The sequence below is a fragment of the Lactuca sativa genome, chromosome 2 (genome assembly GCF_002870075.4).
Source record: "Lactuca sativa cultivar Salinas chromosome 2, Lsat_Salinas_v11, whole genome shotgun sequence".
Classification (NCBI taxonomy): domain Eukaryota; kingdom Viridiplantae; phylum Streptophyta; class Magnoliopsida; order Asterales; family Asteraceae; genus Lactuca; species Lactuca sativa.
Window position 1 is genome coordinate 151,421,200 of NC_056624.2, and position 21,713 is coordinate 151,442,912.

The window sequence follows — 21,713 nt, forward strand, 5'->3', positions numbered from 1 at the left end:
TTTCTCTATTATACATGCTAATATGATTTTTCCAAGGTTCTCATCCTAACTAGCATACCAAGGGGTACTTGTAATATAAAACTTAGTAGGATGACATACCTCTTTCTTGCGGTTGATTCCTTAGAGCTTCAAGACCCTAGCACCAATAATGTGGATGCCTCAAGTGGAATCACAAATCACCAAAACAACGTGGAAAACTTGAGAGAACAGTAATCACACTAGAAATTGGCCCACTCTTGTTTACTAACCTACTAGTGCCATTTCATGTGTCAAAGACCTCTTTATACAGTATTGTCACACCCCCGAACCAGACGGCGGAAACGTCCGGGGGCTGTCGTGACTCAATTGAATACCATAACATTGAATATATATGAAACATAACAACATTCGTCACCATTCATTAACATAGTACAACCAGTAGTGTTTACATGTCATACATTGTTTAAACATTACATTCCCAAAAATTAATTTGTTCCATTCATACAAAAATAAACTGCAACCGTCACTGAATATGGTTTCCCTTGATTCACTGGTTCCCTGAGAATACAAGTATTTTGAAAAACGTCAACATATGAAATGTTGGTGAGTTCATAAGTAGTGTTTGAAATCGAATGTTTGTATTGTTTGAAAAACCACCAGAAAATCCGATATTTTCTGAAAAGAAAAGCTTTTGAAAACGTTTGTGAAGATCCATAGGTATGCTTGTTTGTTTCGATACTTGTAAAAAAAATGTTCATTGAAGATGTATGCATTTCAATTCTGTATGTATTGAAAACCCTAGGAAAACCCGATGTTCTCCTAGTTCCTTGAATTACATGAAGTTACATTGAAACCATTGCATAGCGTATAGTGTCAGTCCCAGGCGACGTTGGAAGGTTCTCGAGCAGGATTATTTACTACAAACCCGCGTTACACAAACGCCCAGTTTATAGTTATACTAACGATCCCGAAGGCGTCGTCAGTACTAATCGCGTTATCCAATCGCCCTGACTAGGTGTAGTCCCACATCCGAAGAGAAAGAGGACACGAAGGCCTCGATGACTCTATTAATCGGTTGGGGATAATATGCGTGCGAGGGGTCCCCGACCCGCCTCGTAAAATATGCAGACTTTTCTAGCAACACCAAGGACCCTTGGGGACCAGTGGTATACAAGCCATTGAAAGTCCCTCTACGTTGTGCCAAGTCGGTGAAACTCAACACCTCGTAGAAAAATATGCGTCTTCGGGCCTTAAGATCAGGTCATTGGGCTAGCTAGGCCCAACAAGCAAGATTTTACACTTTTGGGGCCCGAAGATGGTGCGTAGACGTCTGTGCACACTCGTATGTAAGCTAAGTTCCCAAACGTTATTTATATGAATCGTAGTGTCGTAGTGTTAGTAGTTGTAGGTTTCTATTGGCTCGAGACCGAGCCAATTCGTTTAACAACGACTTTTGGCATTGTAATGTATTGTATTTCGTCGATAGTCGCGGTGCCATTATTTGATCAAATTGTATATATTGAATTAGCCTTGAAATATTTCTGTTTTCAGCCCCTCATTGTTTGTAAAATTTACATTTTCAACCCTTTTATTAAATACTTCCCGGTTTGGTCCTTGAACTAATTTTCTTGACATTTTAACTCCAAAAATTATTGAAATTAATATTTTTCAGCATATTTTTCATAGAAAACAGTTTAAGTCCCTGAAAATGCAGTTTTCTCGGTTTTAATCCCTTCTTTTCGCAACTTTGACAATTTTGGCCCAAATTGGAAAAATTTTGCAACTTTGGTCCTTTTTAAATTTTGAAAGCATTTTAAACCTTTGAAAAGGGTTTGGAACACTTATAGTCCACTGTTTTACCAAAAATCACAGTTTTGGCTCTCCAAAACAGAAAAATTCGCATAATGGGCCTCATTGGGCCGAAATTTCCATTTTTAGCCCATTAAGCTTGAAATTCATGTTTTTAATCCTCTAATTGAGTATAATTCCAGAAATAGTTTTATGGAAACTGTTTTGGCACACTTCATCCATCAGAATCTGTGAAATGTCAATTTGGGCCCTTAATTTTGTATTTTTCACATTTTTGGCCCAAAATTTGTGTTTCTAGCTTAAAGAAAATTGTTACTAACCATTTAGCTATCTTTCTTGAAACACTTTGTATTTAGAAACATATTTGAAGCTAAAATCATTTAACACAAGATATATCTCGGTTTTGAGGGGTATTATGGCTAGATACAACATTAAAACACATAAAAGCATACATATAAGCATGGAAATCATACAAGGCATACAAACACATATAGATCTACACTTTCAGTTGTATTCCCCCCCCCCCCCCACAAAACTCATAAAAACAGAAAATAGGGGGTATGAAGCTCACCTTGGGTGTGGGGGCTCGGTTTTGCAAAGAAAATGGAAGGAAAATGAAGTGTTTTTGGCCTTAGCTCCCTTCCTTGGTAGATCTCGAGTTTGAGATGGTTCTAGGGTGCAAGATCACGATTTTTGCATGGATTAGGAAGAGATTTTTGATAAATAAGGAATACAAGTCATAGATCCAAGCAAAACCTTACCTTAGATGATGATTTTTGTGGAAGAACTTCCTTGAATGCTTCCTAATTTTCGAGATTTTGGATGGAGAAGAAGGGAGTGTTCTTGAGTGAATCTAGAGAGAGTTGAGATATTTTTGGGGTGTGTATGTGTGTATGGCCGAGAGTGAGAGAGAGAAGAGAAGAAGAGGTGATATTTGAGGTGATGTGCATGGAGAAATGAGAATAATGCATGGATATCCTATGGGTAAAGATGAGGTGTCATTTGAAAGTCAACTCTTTCTTGGATTTGGGCCTTGGGCCGAGAATGTGAAGGGAAAAAGGAAAAATTTGGGCTTTTGCCCCTAAGCCCACTATTAGAGTTAATCTTGGGTATGTTTTAAGCTTAAGAGAATGTTGTAGGATTTTTATATTTTTATTGGACTAGTTTAGGTTATTCATGGCTCAAAGCTTTCAATTCATTTCATTCTAGGCCCAATATGGCCCAAAATGTTGAAATAAATAAGTGTGGGTCCAATTAGAGCCCAATTAGGGTTCTAAGCCCATGATAGTCTAATTGGAAGCTTATTGGTCCATTTGGATCCAATAGGGGAGTCCTAATCCAAAATGGACTTAGCAAGGACTTTTAGGGTCTCCAATTGTTTGATGACTATTTGTAGTACTAGTATAATGCATTTGATTGAAGTTTTTGATTCACATTAACTTGAATGTATAGATTACATGACACAAAATTTCTAGTTGTGACAAGTATGGATGATTATGGTTACATTGATGTAAACCCTAATACCCATGACCTTTCATTTCCATAGGATCAATGGATTAAAACATACCCGTCACCACATGGATTAAACCCTAATACCCATGCAAGTTTAGCCCAACCTAAATGAAATTAGCCCATCCATATATATATATATATATATATATATATATATATATATATATATATATATATATATATATATATATATATATAAGAGTCCATATTTAATTAGTCGCATTTTGATCACATAATTAATTCCAAATTAATTCTTGACCAATACTAATTAAATAATATGATTTCATATTAATATATTATAACTTATAATATATTAATAAACCATAGACATACTATTCTCAAAAGACTATCCATACAAATTGTTCCGGTGAAGTGCAACCCAAATGGACCATGCTACTCTCGGGTCGAGTACATACCAATAATAGTTATGGGCTTAGACATCTAATCCAATAGTCTTCTGTACATCCTCTTCTCTAACTCGCATCTGGTGGTAGCCTGAACGCAAATCTATCTTGGAAAACCAAGATGCCCCTGTAGCCGGTCGAAGAGATCATCAATCCTCAGGAGTGGGTAACGATTCTTCATTGTTACCTTGTTCATCTCTCGGTAGTCTATACACATCCGATGCGACCCGTCCTTCTTCTTCACAAATAGGATCGGGGCTCCCCAACGCGAGCTGCGCGGCCTGAAAAATCCCTTGTTTAACAGCTCCTGCAGCTATGTAGATAACTCATGCATCTCAGGAGGAGCCAATCGATATGGTGCCTTGGCTATCGGAGCTGCACCAGGGACTAGATCGATCCTGAACTCCACCTATATCTCCGGAGGTATCCCAAGCAACTCCTCCAGGAACACATCCAAATACTCCCTCACCACTGGCACATCCCTCACGGTCTCCTTACCCGCCTCCCGGATATCCATGACGTAGTCGACGTAACCTGCACAACCCTGCTGAAGGCAGCGCCTAGCCCTCGCTGCCGAACACAAAGCTGGTCCACACCGCGACCTCTCTCCCTGAATCACCAACTCTCCCCCACTTTGGAGCCTGACACATACCAATTGCTACGCACAGTCAATCACTTCCCCATTAGGGCTCAGCCAATCCATGCCTATGATGGACTTGTTCCCATGCAAAGGAATGGGAACCAAATCCACGAGGTAACGCTCGTCATACATCCTCAAGACACAGTCTCTGTAGACCTCTAATGCCCGGATAGATCGGTCGTCAGCAATATCAACCTCTAAAAGGACAATCCAACACGCCTGAAGACTCATCAAACCTCTTGCTGAGCGTAAGAGATACAAATGATCGGGTAACCCCCGAGTCAAATAAAACTTGTACTGTGATACCATTCACATGGAACGATCCTAAACAAAACACATAAAACATAAAACATAAATATCATAACCGACATATAATAAGAGTTAGGGAGAAGAAAACATACCCGTCACCACATCCGGTGCGGCACGCGCCTCCTCGACGGTCAGCTGGAAGGCTCGACTCCTCACCACTAGAGTGTCTGTCTTGCCCTGTCAGCCATTCGTGATCCGCAGGGTCACTGGAGCTGGCGCCACCACTGGCGCTCCTGATGTCAATCTAGGGCAGTTGGCCTTTTTATGGCCCCTCTGACTACAATGAAAGCAAATGTAACATCCCAAAATTCAAGACCAAAAATTTCGTTTTAATTAAGTTATTATATAAAACCATCAGTATAAAAACATTCATATTAATATCTCATGTCAAAAACAAAGTGTCAATAATCAAAATATATTATCATAAAACCATATCAGAGTTTAATCCCAAAGATCTCATATGCGGAAAACATAGTGTGATGCGTTGCGATCAAGCCGACTCCTTTCCTTTGAAAACGAGTACTCGAAACCAAAACTGTAAACCGTAAGCACGAAGCTTAGTTAGTTCCCCCATCATACCACAGACCATACAATAACGTACAGTCAGACAGTTCTGGGGTGCCTAACTTACCCAGGTCAAGCCGTTCTGGGGTGCTTGACTTATCCGTCGATCTATTTCACTCGGCTACCGGGGACTATTTCACCCCTACCACTACCACACAATAATATAACACACATATACTGCCAGGAAATTCTGGGGCACCTGACCTACCCAGGTCAAGCCATTCTGGGGTGCTTGACTTACCCGTCGGTCCTTATGACCGACATACGAGGACTATTTCACCTCCTACTACTACGACACAATATCATAGCATAAACATACTGTCAGGAAATTATGGGGGTGCCTGACCTACCTTTCGGTCCTAACAACCGAACTTGCGGACTATTCTCCCCCTATTACCACTATCACATATAACATATCATGCTAGTACATAAACATATCAGGTAGTAACAAACCTAGATGAATATCACAAAGACAATCATCTAACATACAACTCCTACTAGTGGGCCGAAATTATGGCCGTAGACCCACCGCTACTGGAAGGTAACTCATCTCACACTACTGAAGTCCCGTAGACATAACCCCTAACTGCTGGATGATAGATTCCCGAACTGTCAATATCAAAACATCACCCAATTATAAATTGGGTTCCAACACATAACCATAAATACATACTTGGGGGTAAATACTACTTTACCCCTAACTCAACTTTATTCAAGCCCAAGGCCCAAAAGTCAACTATGAGTCAAAGCCCAACATATGGCCCAATTTTCCAAATTGGGCCCAAACCTTTACAAGGTCTTACCATAAGGCCCAACCATTTAGTCCAGTCCAACATTCAACATTCTAATGGCCCAATATCACATAATCATAAAAGCCCAACTATGGCCCAATTTTCCAAATTGGGCCCAAACCCCTTACATGGGCCTTACCTCAAAGCCCATTAATTATTCTAGTCCATTTGCTTGATCTTGGATGGCCCATTAATAACCCAATCATCAAGGTCCAATAGAAAGGCCCAACAATAAACCCGAGTGAAATTAGGGTTTCACATAATATAACGATTAGAAGTGTTTCTCACTTAACCCATTAAGGACTTAATCCATTAAGTCCATCACTCTTCTAAATAACTCATATGGTGTGATTGGGCTTAATACACACTTCCATTCCAATGGCCCAAATGTGGGTCCCGATAAGTCCAAGCCCATAAATCCAATATTAAGGTTTTCTAAACCCTAATTAGGGTTTCCACTCCCATCTTAGCCCAATAGGCCCAAAACCAAGTCCTTAAGCCCATTAGGGTTTTCCTTAGGTCAATTAGGGTTTATTACACCCATTAGTCACATGTTTGGGCTTTTGGGTCCATTAGGGCTTCATTGGGCCCATTAGGGTTTAATAGGCTCATTAGGGTTTTAGTCCTTTGTCCAAACATCCAACAAGCAATCCCAACACAACTAAGCATATGGCCACCCGACACGGTGACCGGTGGCAGTAGGAGGCGGCAGCCACCACCCTACGGTGGTGGTTTGAGATTTCTATTATTATTTTGGAACCATTAAAATTTACAACTCGATAATACACACACACACTAATAACACACACCCACACACATAGCCACCCTTGTGGTGGCCGGTGGTGGTAAATGGTGGTAGGCACCACCTCACGGTAGTGGTGGTGGCCGTACTCGACTTTCCGGCTTGACAAACACCCACAATGCACACTATTTGTCCACAACACGACCCCACCATCCACCCGGTGGCACACGGCAGCGCCAACAACAATAAACGACGGTGTTGATGGCGGCAACCACCATGGTTGGCTGCCATGGTGGTCTTCATGTGTTTTCCAGCTAATATCTCCCACACACGGCTTGAAGTCGATACACGCACTACACGAGATGCAATACGAAGAAGCCACCCGACTGAGTTATCCTCGCTGTGGCGATGACACCCAAAACATAGCAGAAACCACCACATGGAACGGCGGCGGAAGTGGCGGCGACCGGCTGCTGCGAAGTCACGTCAGGAGCAAGGGCAATTGAGACGACGGCGACCATCATGAACGACTACGAACGGAGACAAAATAGGAGGAGAAGAAGAAAGGTAGAGGTGCGGCGGCAACGGTCATCGACTTCTCTCCCTCGTCGGTAGCGGAACGGTGACAGCTGGACACGAGGTTGGCGGCTGGAGAATAAGTTGAATATTAGGGTTGGGGTTTCATGTTTATGGGAGGGGAGGCTAGTGACGGGTTTAAACCCGTCTCCACTATATCTTCTATCCGATTTTGACAAGATTGGTCCCTCCTTCCCTTGTCTTTTCCAAAATAAATCCGAAATTTACCTTTTTAACCACATCCATGTAACTCCTTTACAAAATAAGTCCCATATTTTACTAAGTGGCCCCACCCTCTATAATTATTTTCAAATGAGGTCCTTAATTAACTCTTTAGCCCTTGTTTTCATAATTCCTTTCATATCGAGTCCTAATTGTTACCAAACGACCCCTGACTTCAATATTACTTACTAATTAAGTTCGGATTTTACACTTTAATCCTCGCCTTCTAAAATTATGACAGTTAACTCCTCGAGACCCACACCTTACTATATAATTATAAATTATAAGGCAATTATTCATTCATTAATTTGTTTATTTATTTATTAAATAAATGGGGTGTTACAGCAATTCAAGTCTAATGTCTGAACGGGTAGGGGCTGTACAATCCTTGCTAAAGTGTCCGGTCTTACCGCACTTGTAGCAACCCGATCCCCCAGCCCTGCACACTCCCTCATGATGCATGTCGCATTTCCCACCGCGACTCCGGCCCTACTGGCTCTTCGACCTCGAGTTGAATCCCTTGGGTTTCTTCCCAGAAACCCCATTCGTCTGCCAAGTCTCCGCTTTCCTCTTCTTGAGGTGCTCTAAGTCAATCTCCCTCTCCCTCGCTCTGGCTATCATATCCTCCAATATCGGACATGTTGAATAGCTGACATGTTTCCGAATGTCAGCTCTTAACATGTCATGGTACTGGGTCTTCCTCATCTCCTTGTCACCCGCATAATGAGGCACCAGTAAGGCCCTCTCCCTAGACTTGGTGGTAATCTCCGCCACTGACTCAGTCGTTTGTCTCATATCAAGAAACTCCCTGGCTAGTTGCTGAATCTCCACAAATGGCGCAAAATCAGCCCTAAACCTGGTCACAATGTCCGACCAGGTCATAGCCTCGATAGCTGGGGCTCCCAACGAATCACTGACTGCCTCCCACCAATCTCTAGCTCTGTCTCTCAAACATCCCGCAACATACCAGACCTTCGACCCCTCAGGTCAGAAGCTTGTCAACTGTGCAGACTCGATGTATGCAATCCATCTCTTGGCCACAATGGGGTCCTTCACCCTGTGAAAGTTTGGTGCAACACATCCCCTAGAATCCTTGAAGGAGAGCATGCATATCCCTGACTGGCTAGATGCCATGTCACTCCGGAATCCCCTAAGGCGATCCTACATCAGCTCAATAATCCCTTCCTTGATCGACCCGAAAATCACCGGGGTCGCCTCAAGGATGCCTCTCATAATCTCAGACGCGAGGAACTCGTGTAATCCATCATTAACCGACTCGGAACCTGTACCCGAACCTGAACCTGAACCTGACCCAGACCTTGAACCTTTTACTCCGTTACGTTTCACCACCATTCTGAAACAAAACACATAATCATCAAGGTTATACATAACCTCGATAGGTCTCACACACTCTACAAGTTCCCTGGTTCTATCTCAGCCCTCCTTGACTCGAGTACGGATCCTCTACTTTCAGTAGTATAGGCCTATACTACCTTCCACATATATCTGTACTTTCCTCAAGGATTTCCTTGACTTCACCAAGTCCTTTTCACTACTACTGCTCGTTGCACTAATCTCATCCTAGGCTTACCCTAGAGTAACTCTCCAACCTACTCTCCGCCATCAGCTGCATAAGAAATCCCTGCTACCTGTACCTAACTAGCTCGTGAATACCATTACATATCCCTAAGACCAGATAATTCTTCGAATGGGAGGTCCTACCCTACAACGGTTGGACTCAGACAAGAGCTACGAAATAGGGCAAGACCTAACCTTCTGGAATTATTTAGTCCCCGTAATATGTAACTTAATGTATCTGTTTTCTAGTTAGTTAAAGATAACTAGAACTCCTAAAAGCACAAAGCAAGCAGCATTCGGGATTTGATTAACAAAACCAAGCATATTCTAATCAAGCCATCATATCACTGAATAATTAGTTCTAGCATGTAATTCATTAAGCACATATAGCAGGCACATAAGGCATCTTCCTAGATCCTTATCCCTAATCTAGCATGCAGTTCTCATACATATACAGTAGGCATATAAGGCATCCTTCCTAGATCCTCAACCCTAATCTAGCATGCAGTTCTCATAATCATATCATATAATCACATGTATGGGTATCTTGGGGAAGTAGTATCTCACATTATTGTTATAGTATCCTTGTATTTGTATAGTATGTTCTAGTGTAGTGAATGTTCTCACTGTCTAGTGTGTATTATGTTTTATTTGTTTCTCTTTATGGTGAGTATTGTCTCTCGTTATAGTATGTTCTCTAGTGTATAGTGTATAGTATGTATTGTTTCTCGTTTATAGTATGTTTCAATAGACTCATGTATGAACTGACTCTTGTATGTTTCATTATTCTAGAAATAGTATTAGTGACTTCCTAAACTATACCTATTATAGTTTACTAGAATGTTGTTTGTATACATGAACATGTTTGTACACCTTTGCTACCCAAAGGTATTGAACTGAATGAAGAACTTATATATATATATATATATATATATATATATATATATATATATATATGTATATATATAACTAAGATTCAAACGACCTTTGGACAAACAACCGATACCCTAAGTCCATAACCAAACAAGGAACAGAAAATAAGGCGAGTTATCAGTCCTAAGTCCTTTGAATCCTACTTATATAACTATATCCATATAGACATGATTTGACAAAGTATAAGTCTAAAAGAGTTTGATAAAATGATTTGAGCAATTTGTTTGAAGACACAGTTTGAAGTATAAGAAATCTATCTGCTTGATAGTTATTAATCACATATGATTGATATAACAACTATACTGTTAACAACTATACTGTTTCTACTTGTATTCTCCCCTATTAAAAGCATTTAAAATCATTCAAAAGATAAGTTAAGGGGTATGAACTCACCTGCAGTGAGTGACACGAATGAAAGATCGGTTTGTAGGATGCTAAGTGTCAAGTGAAGACTTGAGCACAACGGATCCTAATAAGCATATAATGACACATATATGCATATAATTAGTGTTTATACAACTAATCATGTAAGGAAAACACCTTAGGACTTAGGAAACACTTAGATTGAAGTGTTAGAAGTACAAAGGATTGCATATAATGGGTGTACGGCCTCACATGTGTGTGTACGGCCACTTGTGTGTACGGCCATGGAGTGTACGGCCATACACTCCTAGAAGAAATGGTCAAAATTGTGGTCCAAGGCTCTATCTTGCATCCCTTAAGCGTCCATGACTTTGTGTTGGAGTATAACATGAGTTTGAGGCCAAAATGCACTAAACAAGGGGGTGTACCGCCACATGAGGTGTGTACAGCCGTACACTCCTTGAAGATCATGCGTTGGATGACTTTTAAGGTGAACATCTAGTAAGTAACAAGCATAGGAAGAAGTACTTACGATTAGAAGCCTTTAGGGGTGTTTGAGGTCCAAGAACTTAATAGGTGTTCTTGGTGAAAATGAAGAACACTTGAAGATCTAACCAAAAGAAGTAATTTCATGGATGAAATCATGGATCTTCACTAGATAGTGTAATGAATCAACAAATCAAAGGAGGTAACACTTACATATTGAAGATCTAGGTGAAAAAAATGCAATGATAGTTGAGAGAGAATCAATTTCTTGGCCTAGGAGTGTGAAAAGAGCTGAATGAAGGCTAAGTCTCACATATATACGTGAGAGTGTACGGCCAGGAGGGGGTGTACCGCCGCACACCCAAGTGTACGGCCATACACTCCTCATGAAGGAGTGTTTGGCCATTTTGAAAAGTGGTGAACTTATGGAACCCATTTCTAAACCCTAACTTTGAAGGTACTAGGCTTAGAACACTCAAATTGACTCTAAACAATGCTAAAAGATAGCAGAAACGAGTCTGACTTTGATTGAACTGCACGTTTGAATAAGATAGAAATTTCGGGTTGTTATAGATAGCTTAGATGCTATTTTGTTGATATTTATATTAATGTACATATTTATTTTGTAGAAGGACGATCTCGTGAATATTATTATCAAAAACCCAACATAGAGCATGAAACTTGCAAATTGGTTTCGATCGTTGTTGCAACAAGATGATACCGAGGACGATGATGAGGAGCTTGAAGATGGTGATGATGACTAGTTTATGTTTTGTTTTATAATTTTGTTAATATCAATATCGTACGTTTGTCAACGCCTTTAATATGTTGTAGATTTTATATTAAGATTTTTATATGATGATGTGGATTCTATATTTCTGCAACTTAAATATTGTTTCTATAGATTATAATAGTCATTTAAATACTGCTTTTATAGATTAGCTGCAATATTAAAAAAATGCTTTAGTGGCGACGGTCATTAGCGACGATATATCGCGGCTAATACCTTTTGCTTTTGCTTGGGGGTGTTTAGTGAGGGCCGTTCCAAACATATTTTAGGTCCAGGGCGAAAGCAAAAAATGGGCCTTTAAAATATACAAATTTCATCAAGTTTTTTATAATAACTCAATAATTGTAAGAAAATTATTTATACTATCTTCTAAATATAAAAATTTCCATAAAAAATTTGGGCCCTTTAAAAGATAGGTCCTGGACGGTCGTCCCTATCGCCCACCCTTTGGGACGGGCTTGTGTTTAGTGGCGACAAGCCAACAATTGTCGCGAATAATACATTTATTTTTTGTAGTGTTATAGAGTTGAATATGTTATATTATGAATCTCATCTCATGGATATACTATGTTTTTTAAGAATCGGCTATACACGCACCCACACCGTCATACCTTTTGGTCAACTCCTATACCACTACCCTATAAGTCCTTTGGTAATATCTATGTTTTTACTTACATATATATACGAAGTCCGTTAAATAATGTCTAGACTAAATAGGCAGAAAGAAAGGAAAAATAAATAAATAAATAAACCCCCAAAACCACAATAAGACATAACTCAAAAGACATTTTCAAATATCTGAACCCTTTCATAAAAGCCAAAAATAAAAGCCTTTGTACGTAACATTTCTTCTCCGAAAATCACGGCATACCAACCCTACAACCAGCAAATCGTAGAAACATTGCAAACATACACAATTTCATTAACAACAACAAAAGACCAAGTCTCACCCATATATGTGGTAAACGATCCCACCACCTGTCAACACCTTGTTACAATTCATGCACAAACTTTTGACCCTATTTGTTATATACCCTTCATTCCTTCAATCCTTTTTGTATATGCATATATTATGCAAAAGTTTTTCAAATCTGGAGGTAAGAAATTAGTTCTTAATTTGGGAAGTGTTCATAGTAGATTACGCAAAACACAAAGAGATCAATGAGCCAAGAACAACCTATGAAACCCCAAATGGGGGAAGAAGCTCAAGAACACCATAATAATGCATCCGCGCATATTCAAGAACATAAAGATCTTAGTATTAAAGCAATGGATAATATCGAGACGAGTGTTTCCGCCAGACGTGCAGCAACCAATGAACCGAGCAATGGTGGACAGGTGAATACAATTAGATACACATTGGTTTATGTTATGTTTTTCTTTAAAAATATTGCATGCATGTCATGCAAAAAATAAGATTGTTATTTTTGTTTTAGAAAGACCTAGGATTGCATTCACCTTGGCTTTTCAACTATGACCAATTTGAGGTAACAAAATAGACAGGTTGTCCGAAAAGCTAATTTTTTTTGTGTTGGTCAAAATAGGTCGGGTTCGTAGTTATATTTTGGGAATCTTGTTAGGATAAATCTTACAAAAATCTAATATATTTTCATCTATTTAAAAAAAAAAAAAAAAACTTATTATGTAGTATTTTTTAATGTATTAAAACCTATTTATTTTTTTGAGAGTCTAATTTAAGTCTTTATAAACTCATAGTAACTCACCCTATTTTTATTCAACCATTAAAAAAAATCATTATATTATTTTTTTTATTGTGTTAAAACCTATATTTTTTTGTGGAATTATATAATCTAAGGGATTGTATACAACAAACTCTTAAAAGCCGGTTACTATCAATCATTTGTGGCTGTCTAGGCTTTACCAATCTCAAAACTTCAAATTAAACAATTTCAGAAAGTATAAAAATTTTAGTGCAATAAAAATAATTGAGTTGTTTTTTTCAAAAATTGAATGAATTCATGAAAATATGTTGGATAGGTAAACACCTATCTTGTTAATATACAATATGTTAAATATGATTACAAGATATGTAAATTATTAGTTATTACCATAATAATATTTTTGGAAGAAGTTAATTTAAAAGGTTATATGAATTTGAATATATTTTTGATGACTTTCAACCAACATGTTTGATCCATTCATCATCCATTTTGATCTATGAAACAATAATATATCAAATGCATCACGACCCAAGATCTTTAAAGTTCATGTCATATGTGAATGAATTGGGTGAAATTTTAAGTTAACAGTTTTCCAAAACCGAATATGATTGAAGGTCGGAGGTAAAAGCAGTCAGCAAGCATCACCACTAGCAGCAGAAGCCATATTTGAACGAGGAAACATCACCATTGGAGAAGCACTAGAAGCCACAGCTTTAACAGCAGGCAGCAGGCCGGTGGATTACAGTGATGCTGCCGCCATACAAGCGGCGGAAGTGAGAGCCACTGGTCGCACCAATATCGTGCCCGGCGGCGTTGCTGCGGCAGCTCAATCAGCAGCCACCCGAAACGCTCGGGTCGCACGAGACGATGACAAAACGAAATTGAGCGAGATTCTAGCGGTAAACATAAATCACTCTCCTTTTCCCATTACATTTTGTCTTTATCGTTTCCAACTGGTAGAAGAAAACCTTTTGAATTCGAATGAAAATCTAGGGTTTTCATTTTTGACGTGAAACAGGAAGCAACTTCAAAGCTACCGGCGGATAAACCGGTGACACGAAGAGATGCGGAGGGAGTCATCGGAGCCGAGTTGAGAAACGATCCGAATCTAACCACCCGTCCTGGTGGCGTTGCGGCGTCGCTAGCGGCGGCTGCAAGGATAAATCAAATTAACCAAACTCCCCATAGCCAGAGTCCCCATAGTCAACATAGCCCGAGTCCACGTAACAAAGATTGAATTCTGACTATATTACAATAAACGTTGGGACTTTTTTTGGTTCTAATAACAATTAAATTCAATGTATTTTGATATTTGTGTATTGAATTATGATGTATAGTATAATATACTAAGGGACAAATTTATCTCGGTTTTTACTGTAATTATGATAGATAAGCCTATATATATAGCCAGTATTTTGATCTTTTTGATCTTGTAGGTATCAACTCCATTCATTAATAAACTGCTATTAATGATAGGTTAAACAAGAAAAATCTCATTGGCAAATTAGGTAATTTCAACTCGTGTATGAAAAAATTGATGGATTTGATTTATATTTTCTAAGGTTGTGTTTATCCGGAAACCTCGGATGTCATGTTGTAAATCGCAAACATCACCCCTGCGTTCCATGGTGTGATGAGTCGTGGCCCATTGCCCCCAGCTATAACACAAGAAATCTCTCTCACACAACATTTCTCTCTCGTCTCTTCTCATCACCCTCTTTCTCTTCTTCTTCCTTCTCTTATATGTGTGATGACCAACCCCTATTGTGTGGTCTGAAGACATTGTTGATGTGGATAAAGGAGTTATGTGAGGGCATCGCAAGTATATCTTACAACCTAATGGATATAGGTAAGTTTAGGTAAAGAGAAAGCGGATTGGAAGATTTTATAAGTTGTTGAAAGTATATTTAAATGTAACGATATCTCAAATTGGCACATTTAGAAAATTATATAACTACTGTATAATTCAAAAATTGAGAAAGTGTAGTTGTTTTTCATCCCAAAAATAAACATCATTTAGAAAAGTCATTGTGTATTTTCTTTATTGAACGGAACAAGACTATTAATTACATCATAAAAGTAGCAAGTCGCTAGCAACAAACACAACTGCAAGTTTTACAAAAGCATAAGAGAAATCTCTAAAAAAGTCTTATTATTTTGGAAAAAATAACGATTAAGTCCCAAATTTTATTTTATTTTTTGGATAGAAAAACTCAAGAACCTAAAAGTTTCTTCAATTTAACCCATTTTTACCTTTTCATAATGTCACATATGCCACATGGCATGTCAACTCGACGGATCATTGGTTTAGAAAATGAGATGAGGGAGTTTCGAACATGTACCTCTCCTCCACCAATGCAAACAACTTACCACTTGAGTTAGACACATGTACCTCTAATTTATGTGTTCTCATTTTGGCTTGTCACGTTGTGACCACATTATGTTCACATCGTGACACATGATTTTTCTCAAAAATCATGCATTTGACTCCTTTATGCCCTACGCTGATTCAATCTAGAAAACATGTGTTACAACTCTCTCTCTCTCTCTCTCTCTCTCTCTCTCTCTCTCTCTCTCTCTCTCTCCCCCCCCCCCCCCCCCTTAAATTAGATTTTGTCATCGAAATGGTTTCTTACAACTTACTCTACTACATCAGCCGACCCCATCCGAACTTTCCTGAATTCAAAATACAACCGAGAAATCATCTCACACAGAAGGGGTGTTTGACTTAGCTTTTCAGAGGCAAAAGTTCTTTTTGGAAAAGTCACAAAAAGTCAGGTTTTCCTGACTTTTCCAAAAAGTTCATTTTTTACTTGTATCAAAATCCAAAAGTAGCTTTTAAAGTGCATTTGTCAAACATCTTTTGCTTTCTATCTTTTGCTAAAAGATCTTTTAGCTTTTAAAAAGCTAAGCCAAACACCCCCAGAGAATGCCTTCCGTTATCGAAACCCAATCTTAGCAGAAATCACATACCATGACGAAGAAACGAACCTTAACATGTCGCTCATAACCAACAAAGAGAAAATTCAACTACTCTACCCGAAATCTAAACACCTTATATCATGCCTAACTTTTAGATAGGCAGAACCATTCAAACCATATCCATAATGACTCCAATCCGCAACCCGAACTGACTAAAGCTCATCCGACCCTGAATTATTGTAACACCCGCAAATTTGGGATAGTCAATTAAGATATAACACGCGTTAAAAATGATTTTTTTATAGAAGATTATCTAGGATAAATAATCTTAACCAAAGTAATAGTTAGGGTCAACAATTGTAACCTATTTGACGTAATAAAGAAGAATTATATGAATATTATGTGTTTCATGATTATTATAATATAATAAAATAGAAAAAATCAGTTGAATCGTCCGTAAATCGTAAAAATAAGTGCGCAAATATATATATATATATATATATATATATATATATATATATATATATATATATATATATATATATATACACGTCTTCCCGATCCCGAAAATATAAATTTCGTAGAAATCCGACTCCGTATGAATTAGATATGATTTTTATAAGATATAAAAGTCAGTCGCGCACAACGAATGTATGATGTAAAAAGCTACGAAGAGAATAGTTGACTTTTAGCTAAAGCCACCAAAAAAAACTGTAGTACACTTTTAAAATAAGAATTTTAAGAAAAATAATGTCAAAAACGAAGTTCGTAAGAAAGATTTATGATTTTAGTAAAAATCATTTAACTTTATAAAAATATGGACACAAATATAAAGTCAAAATTAGTCGACGGAATCTAAACGAAAGTTGTAGATCTCGTCGATAGCTAAGCGTAGATATAGGGAAAGTTAAAAAACAGAGTTCGTCTGAACGGGTTATAGTTTATAATAGCATATTTACGTATTAAAATAAAATACAAATCATATATATATATATATATATATATATATATATATATATATATATATATATATATATATATATATATATATATATATATATATATATCATTAGAAATGTATCAACAATACGGTCGTTATAAGACTAGTGTTAAGTACTTTCGACATTAGTTTAGTAAAAATATCGTTAAATCTATTTAAAATAATATTATAAATGGATTTTAGTCGTTTAAGTAACTATAATGTCATTAAGTAACTATAGATGACAGTTTTTGAAAATTCAATTACGTATTTAAATAACTAGAGACTCTCATATTTTTTGCACCATTCTCTTGATTCTAGAGTCTTTCTCTTCTTATCCCCTGAGCATTTCGGTCCCTCGTAATTTGACTTCTCTTTCTGTAGTTTTAGTACAGTAAGGTGAGCGTTGAAGCGCTGCAAAAATCTTTTTTTAGAAAGATACAGTGACGAAGTTCTGCCCCTTCAGAGCCCGACTCCTAGCTAAAACCCCATTGTAAGTAAGTTATGCTTATCCTACTTTAAGTATAACTTATGTTTAAGTTCATTATCTTTATTATGAACATATAAATAATATATGTGCTAAGTATTATAAATTATACAAAGTGTTGTTATAATACATTTTAACTGCTCACGATACGGGGAATATGGTTTGAATGGCCGCATAGGTTGTTGGATTTCAGAACAGCTTAAATGCCAAAATGATCCTGCCCTCCAATGTTTCATGTTTGGCCCCCGTCTGTACATAGTAGTTGAAAAATATTGTATAACACTTATAAAATAATATCGCTCTGAATTATAGACTAATAATTAGTTGCAATAAATATTAGACTAAAATCTAGTGGTAATGATACTAGGTTTCGTCGAAGGAAAATAAAATTGTTAAAAGCGAAGCATTGCCCGAGTTTGGAGTCATCACTTTAACAAGTGAGTGCATAGTCCCTTTCATAATAATGATTTTAATACAAGTATTGATTTAAGTATTAAATATATGTTTGTGGGTGAAATATTTGGTATTGCCTGAAATACGTGTTAAGAGCATATCTAATAATATATGATAATTTATGGTACAGAATAAACCTATATTAATTGAGACGAATATCAGGTAGTATCTCCTTATGAGTACAGGTGAGATATACATAGAGGGTCAAACTTTTAAATTGTCATTGATCCGATGGCATGGGTTAGACATAGTCATCCGTCCCTAGTCCAAAAGTATGGAGTAGGCATAGTCATTTGTCATTAATCCGAGAGCATGGATTAGACAAACCTGATCTGTGAGTATGGATTAGGTAAAACTGTTAATTTTAGATCCGGAAGTATGGATCGTGTCATTGTGAGGATCGACAGGGTGGGGTAAAATTGCTTATATGAGGTGAAATTGTATATATTATGAGTTCTAAAGTGTATATATATATATATATATATATATATATATATATATATATATATATATATATATATATATATATATATATATATCCACTCAGTTTATTTGAATCATAGGTATCGATGCGAAGATACATTACACCGAGAGATTAAAGGAGATGTTAATAATTAATGTAAATAAATTTAAGGTCTGTTTATGCTTATATTTTTATATTGACGATGACATCCCGATGTTTTAAATAAAAATACATTTCTTCGGAATTGCTTTGATAACATCATTATCATGTTTTCTGTGAACAAATTCCGCAATACTACTTTTCAAAAAGGATACTCTGATTTTCAAATAAGAATAAATAAAAAATTTAAAATGACCATGAATTTGGGGATGTCACAATTATCTCACTGGTAACTGGAAAACAAAATCCCTGACCATTCGCCGATGCTGAAAACATTGCTTCCAAATACAAAAGCAACTCCCAGCACAAGTCTCAACCATTGGTGTCATACCAACATATAAACATCCTGGTAACCAAAAAATAATCGCATTTTCAATCTATCTAAGATCTCTCTGGTTCCACATTGACCTACTAAAAGATTGGAATGCATAAATCATGTCCGATTGTTGAAGATATCACCATCACACACGGTTGCCCATAAGGCTCCAACCAAGATTTATATGACAAAGGGTATCCTAGCATGACCCTCATCATGGCTCCAGCGATATACTTTGCAACTCGGGAACCCATCAGCCTAACTATAGAAATCATGCCCTAAAACCGAGGATCATCCCCTTAACATACTTACCCCTAGTCTCTGACTAAGATCACCGCCTAAAACATGCATAATGAATTCTCAGAACATCCGATCATGGATTCAAACAAATTTTTATATAGAACTCTTTCCCAAAAGACTACGCATACGCACTTTACTTTCTGCAAAGTCATCATTTACCTACTACTCTCACAAGCTTAATAGTGGTCAATCCAAGAATCTCGCGCTAACCCAAGTGTACAACCACCAAAAAATCCTTCAAGACATTTACATCGAACTTCCGATCCGAAGTTTTAACATCCATACCCAACCAGCTCGTTACTAAGCCTCCTGACCCCCAATATTCTCTAACACCCAACCATGCCAAATACTAACAATCTAAAACTAAAGAGTCTCAGTCACATGACTACTGAGTCCCACCTACATAAGCTATATATTAACCTATTCACGATTTACTGTGACACCATCTAATTGTGACAATAGTCAAATTCAGGTCAAGTCTAAGTCGAACAAAGTCATCGAGTCAAACCGGTCAACTCAATTAAACCTTGTATACAAGGGTTTGTGTTATGTAAATACTGTATAACTCACTATTTTAATGAGAAAACATCACTTGGAAAAATTCATGTGTTTAATTTTCCTTAGCCTTAGTGCTAAACAACGAACAAAAACAATAAAACAATGTTGCATACTCATCGGGAGTGTGTCAGATCCTAAAACATAGCTTAACGGGGTTCACGGACCTTGCGTTGCGGAGCCAAACACTCACAATTGTCACACATGAAACCTCTCTCAATCGTTTTCACTCTATCTCTCTCTCTCTATTGTGAAATCTCTCCAAGAATGTCAAATCTCTCCCAAATCTCTCTAAGTATGTGAAATATCTCCCAAATATCTCTTTGTATGAGAAATCTCTCCAAGAATGTCAAATCTCTCCCAAATCTCTCTAAGTATGTGAAATCTCTCCCAAATATCTCTTTGTATGAGAAATCTCTCCAAGAATGTCAAATCTCTCCCAAATCTCTCTAAGTATGTGAAATCTCTCCCAAATATCTCTTTGTATGTAAAATCTCTCCAAGAATGTTAAATCTCTCCCAAATCTCTCTAAGTATGTGAAATCTCTCCCAAATCTCTCTCAAAAGTTCCTTAAACTTTTTGTAGTCTTTCGGGCCATCCCGACCCTTAATCGGGTCGAAAACCGCTTAAAACAGGGCAAAAACGGACAAAAAAGGCTTAAGGACCCGAAACCCTTCTTAAGGACCTGAAACCCCTCTTAGGGCCGAAAGTCCTCTTAGGGACCGAACCCTCCTGAACCGAACCCGAAGGCTGCTGAACCGAACCCGAAGGGTCCTCTCAGGACCGAACCTCGCACATGCCCGAGCCCGAAGTCATTGTTCACTTCGGTCTATTTCGCTTCTGACACTTTCGGACCGAACTTGACCCTCGCTTCTTGCTGTTCCGCTTCGCTTCGCTTCTTGCCCAGCCTCAGGAGGACCGAACCTCCGGTCAGGACCGAGAGGCCTTACTGGAAGATCAATTCTTTCCGGTTTTCGACTACGACTTCATTTTAGCTTCGTTTTTCATCATTTTAACACAAGATTTTCACCCAAAACTTTATTTTAACATATAAGACCCCTTAATTAATGATTAACCCACACTCCTCCCCACCATACCTTGTCACTTCCTTGTACTTTTTACCTCTCTCATAAGCCATCCCCACGTTTTTAGGGTTGGTCACTCAACCTCTCTCCTCATTTCTTTCACTTGCTCTCATTTCACCAATAATCAAACACAACTTTTCTCTCAAACTTTTTCTCTCTATTTCAAGACTCCAAGGCTGATATTCAAGATTTAATCTTATCTTGGTAAGTATAATTCATCATCCTTGTGATTATTGCACTTCATTCTACTCAAATCATTGATTGCTTACACAAACTCCATCACTATGATGTTAGATTCTCGAAAATCTTCAAGGCATCTTCAAGTGTTCTTAAGTTGATCACTTCCATTCTTCAACAACCATCTACTGAAATCACTTAAGGTGAGTTCATATCCCTATATTTTCATGTTTTCTCAAGTCTTTATGGGGGGAATACAAGTTAAAACACCAAGAACATAACTAAACTTTTCTAACAGCCTTCATCAGAAAAGTTGGACTCCATTCACGGACTGTTTTGGACAACTTAAATATTTTTATTTCAAAACTGTTTTAGGTGTAAGTAGTTCCAGTTCTTATCTTTAAAAGGACTACTTGCACATCTCTATACGATTTTTC

At 37.8% G+C, this 21,713-nt stretch overlaps 1 protein-coding gene across 1 annotated transcript; it reads left to right on the plus strand.

Annotated features, from left to right (window-relative positions):
- The first annotated feature begins 12,779 nt into the window (after nt 1–12,779).
- LOC111918874 (late embryogenesis abundant protein 47) lies at nt 12,780–14,800 on the plus strand. The gene is made up of 3 exons (XM_023914485.2): nt 12,780–13,036; nt 13,995–14,279; nt 14,399–14,800. Exons 1-3 carry the CDS (start codon nt 12,860–12,862, stop codon nt 14,615–14,617), a joined length of 681 nt encoding a protein of 226 aa, XP_023770253.1. The 5' UTR covers nt 12,780–12,859; the 3' UTR covers nt 14,618–14,800.
- Nucleotides 14,801–21,713: the final 6,913 nt, after the last annotated feature.

What these genes read in the sequence shown, in the direction of transcription:
- LOC111918874 (XM_023914485.2), top strand. Translation starts at nt 12,860, where the DNA reads ATGAGCCAAGAACAACCTATGAAACCCCAAATGGGGGAAGAAGCTCAA. An exon ending in AACCGAGCAATGGTGGACAG is followed by an intron (nt 13,037 to 13,994) that starts GTGAATACAATT and finishes ATATGATTGAAG; the next exon opens with GTCGGAGGTAAAAGCAGTCA. An exon ending in AATTGAGCGAGATTCTAGCG is followed by an intron (nt 14,280 to 14,398) that starts GTAAACATAAAT and finishes GACGTGAAACAG; the next exon opens with GAAGCAACTTCAAAGCTACC.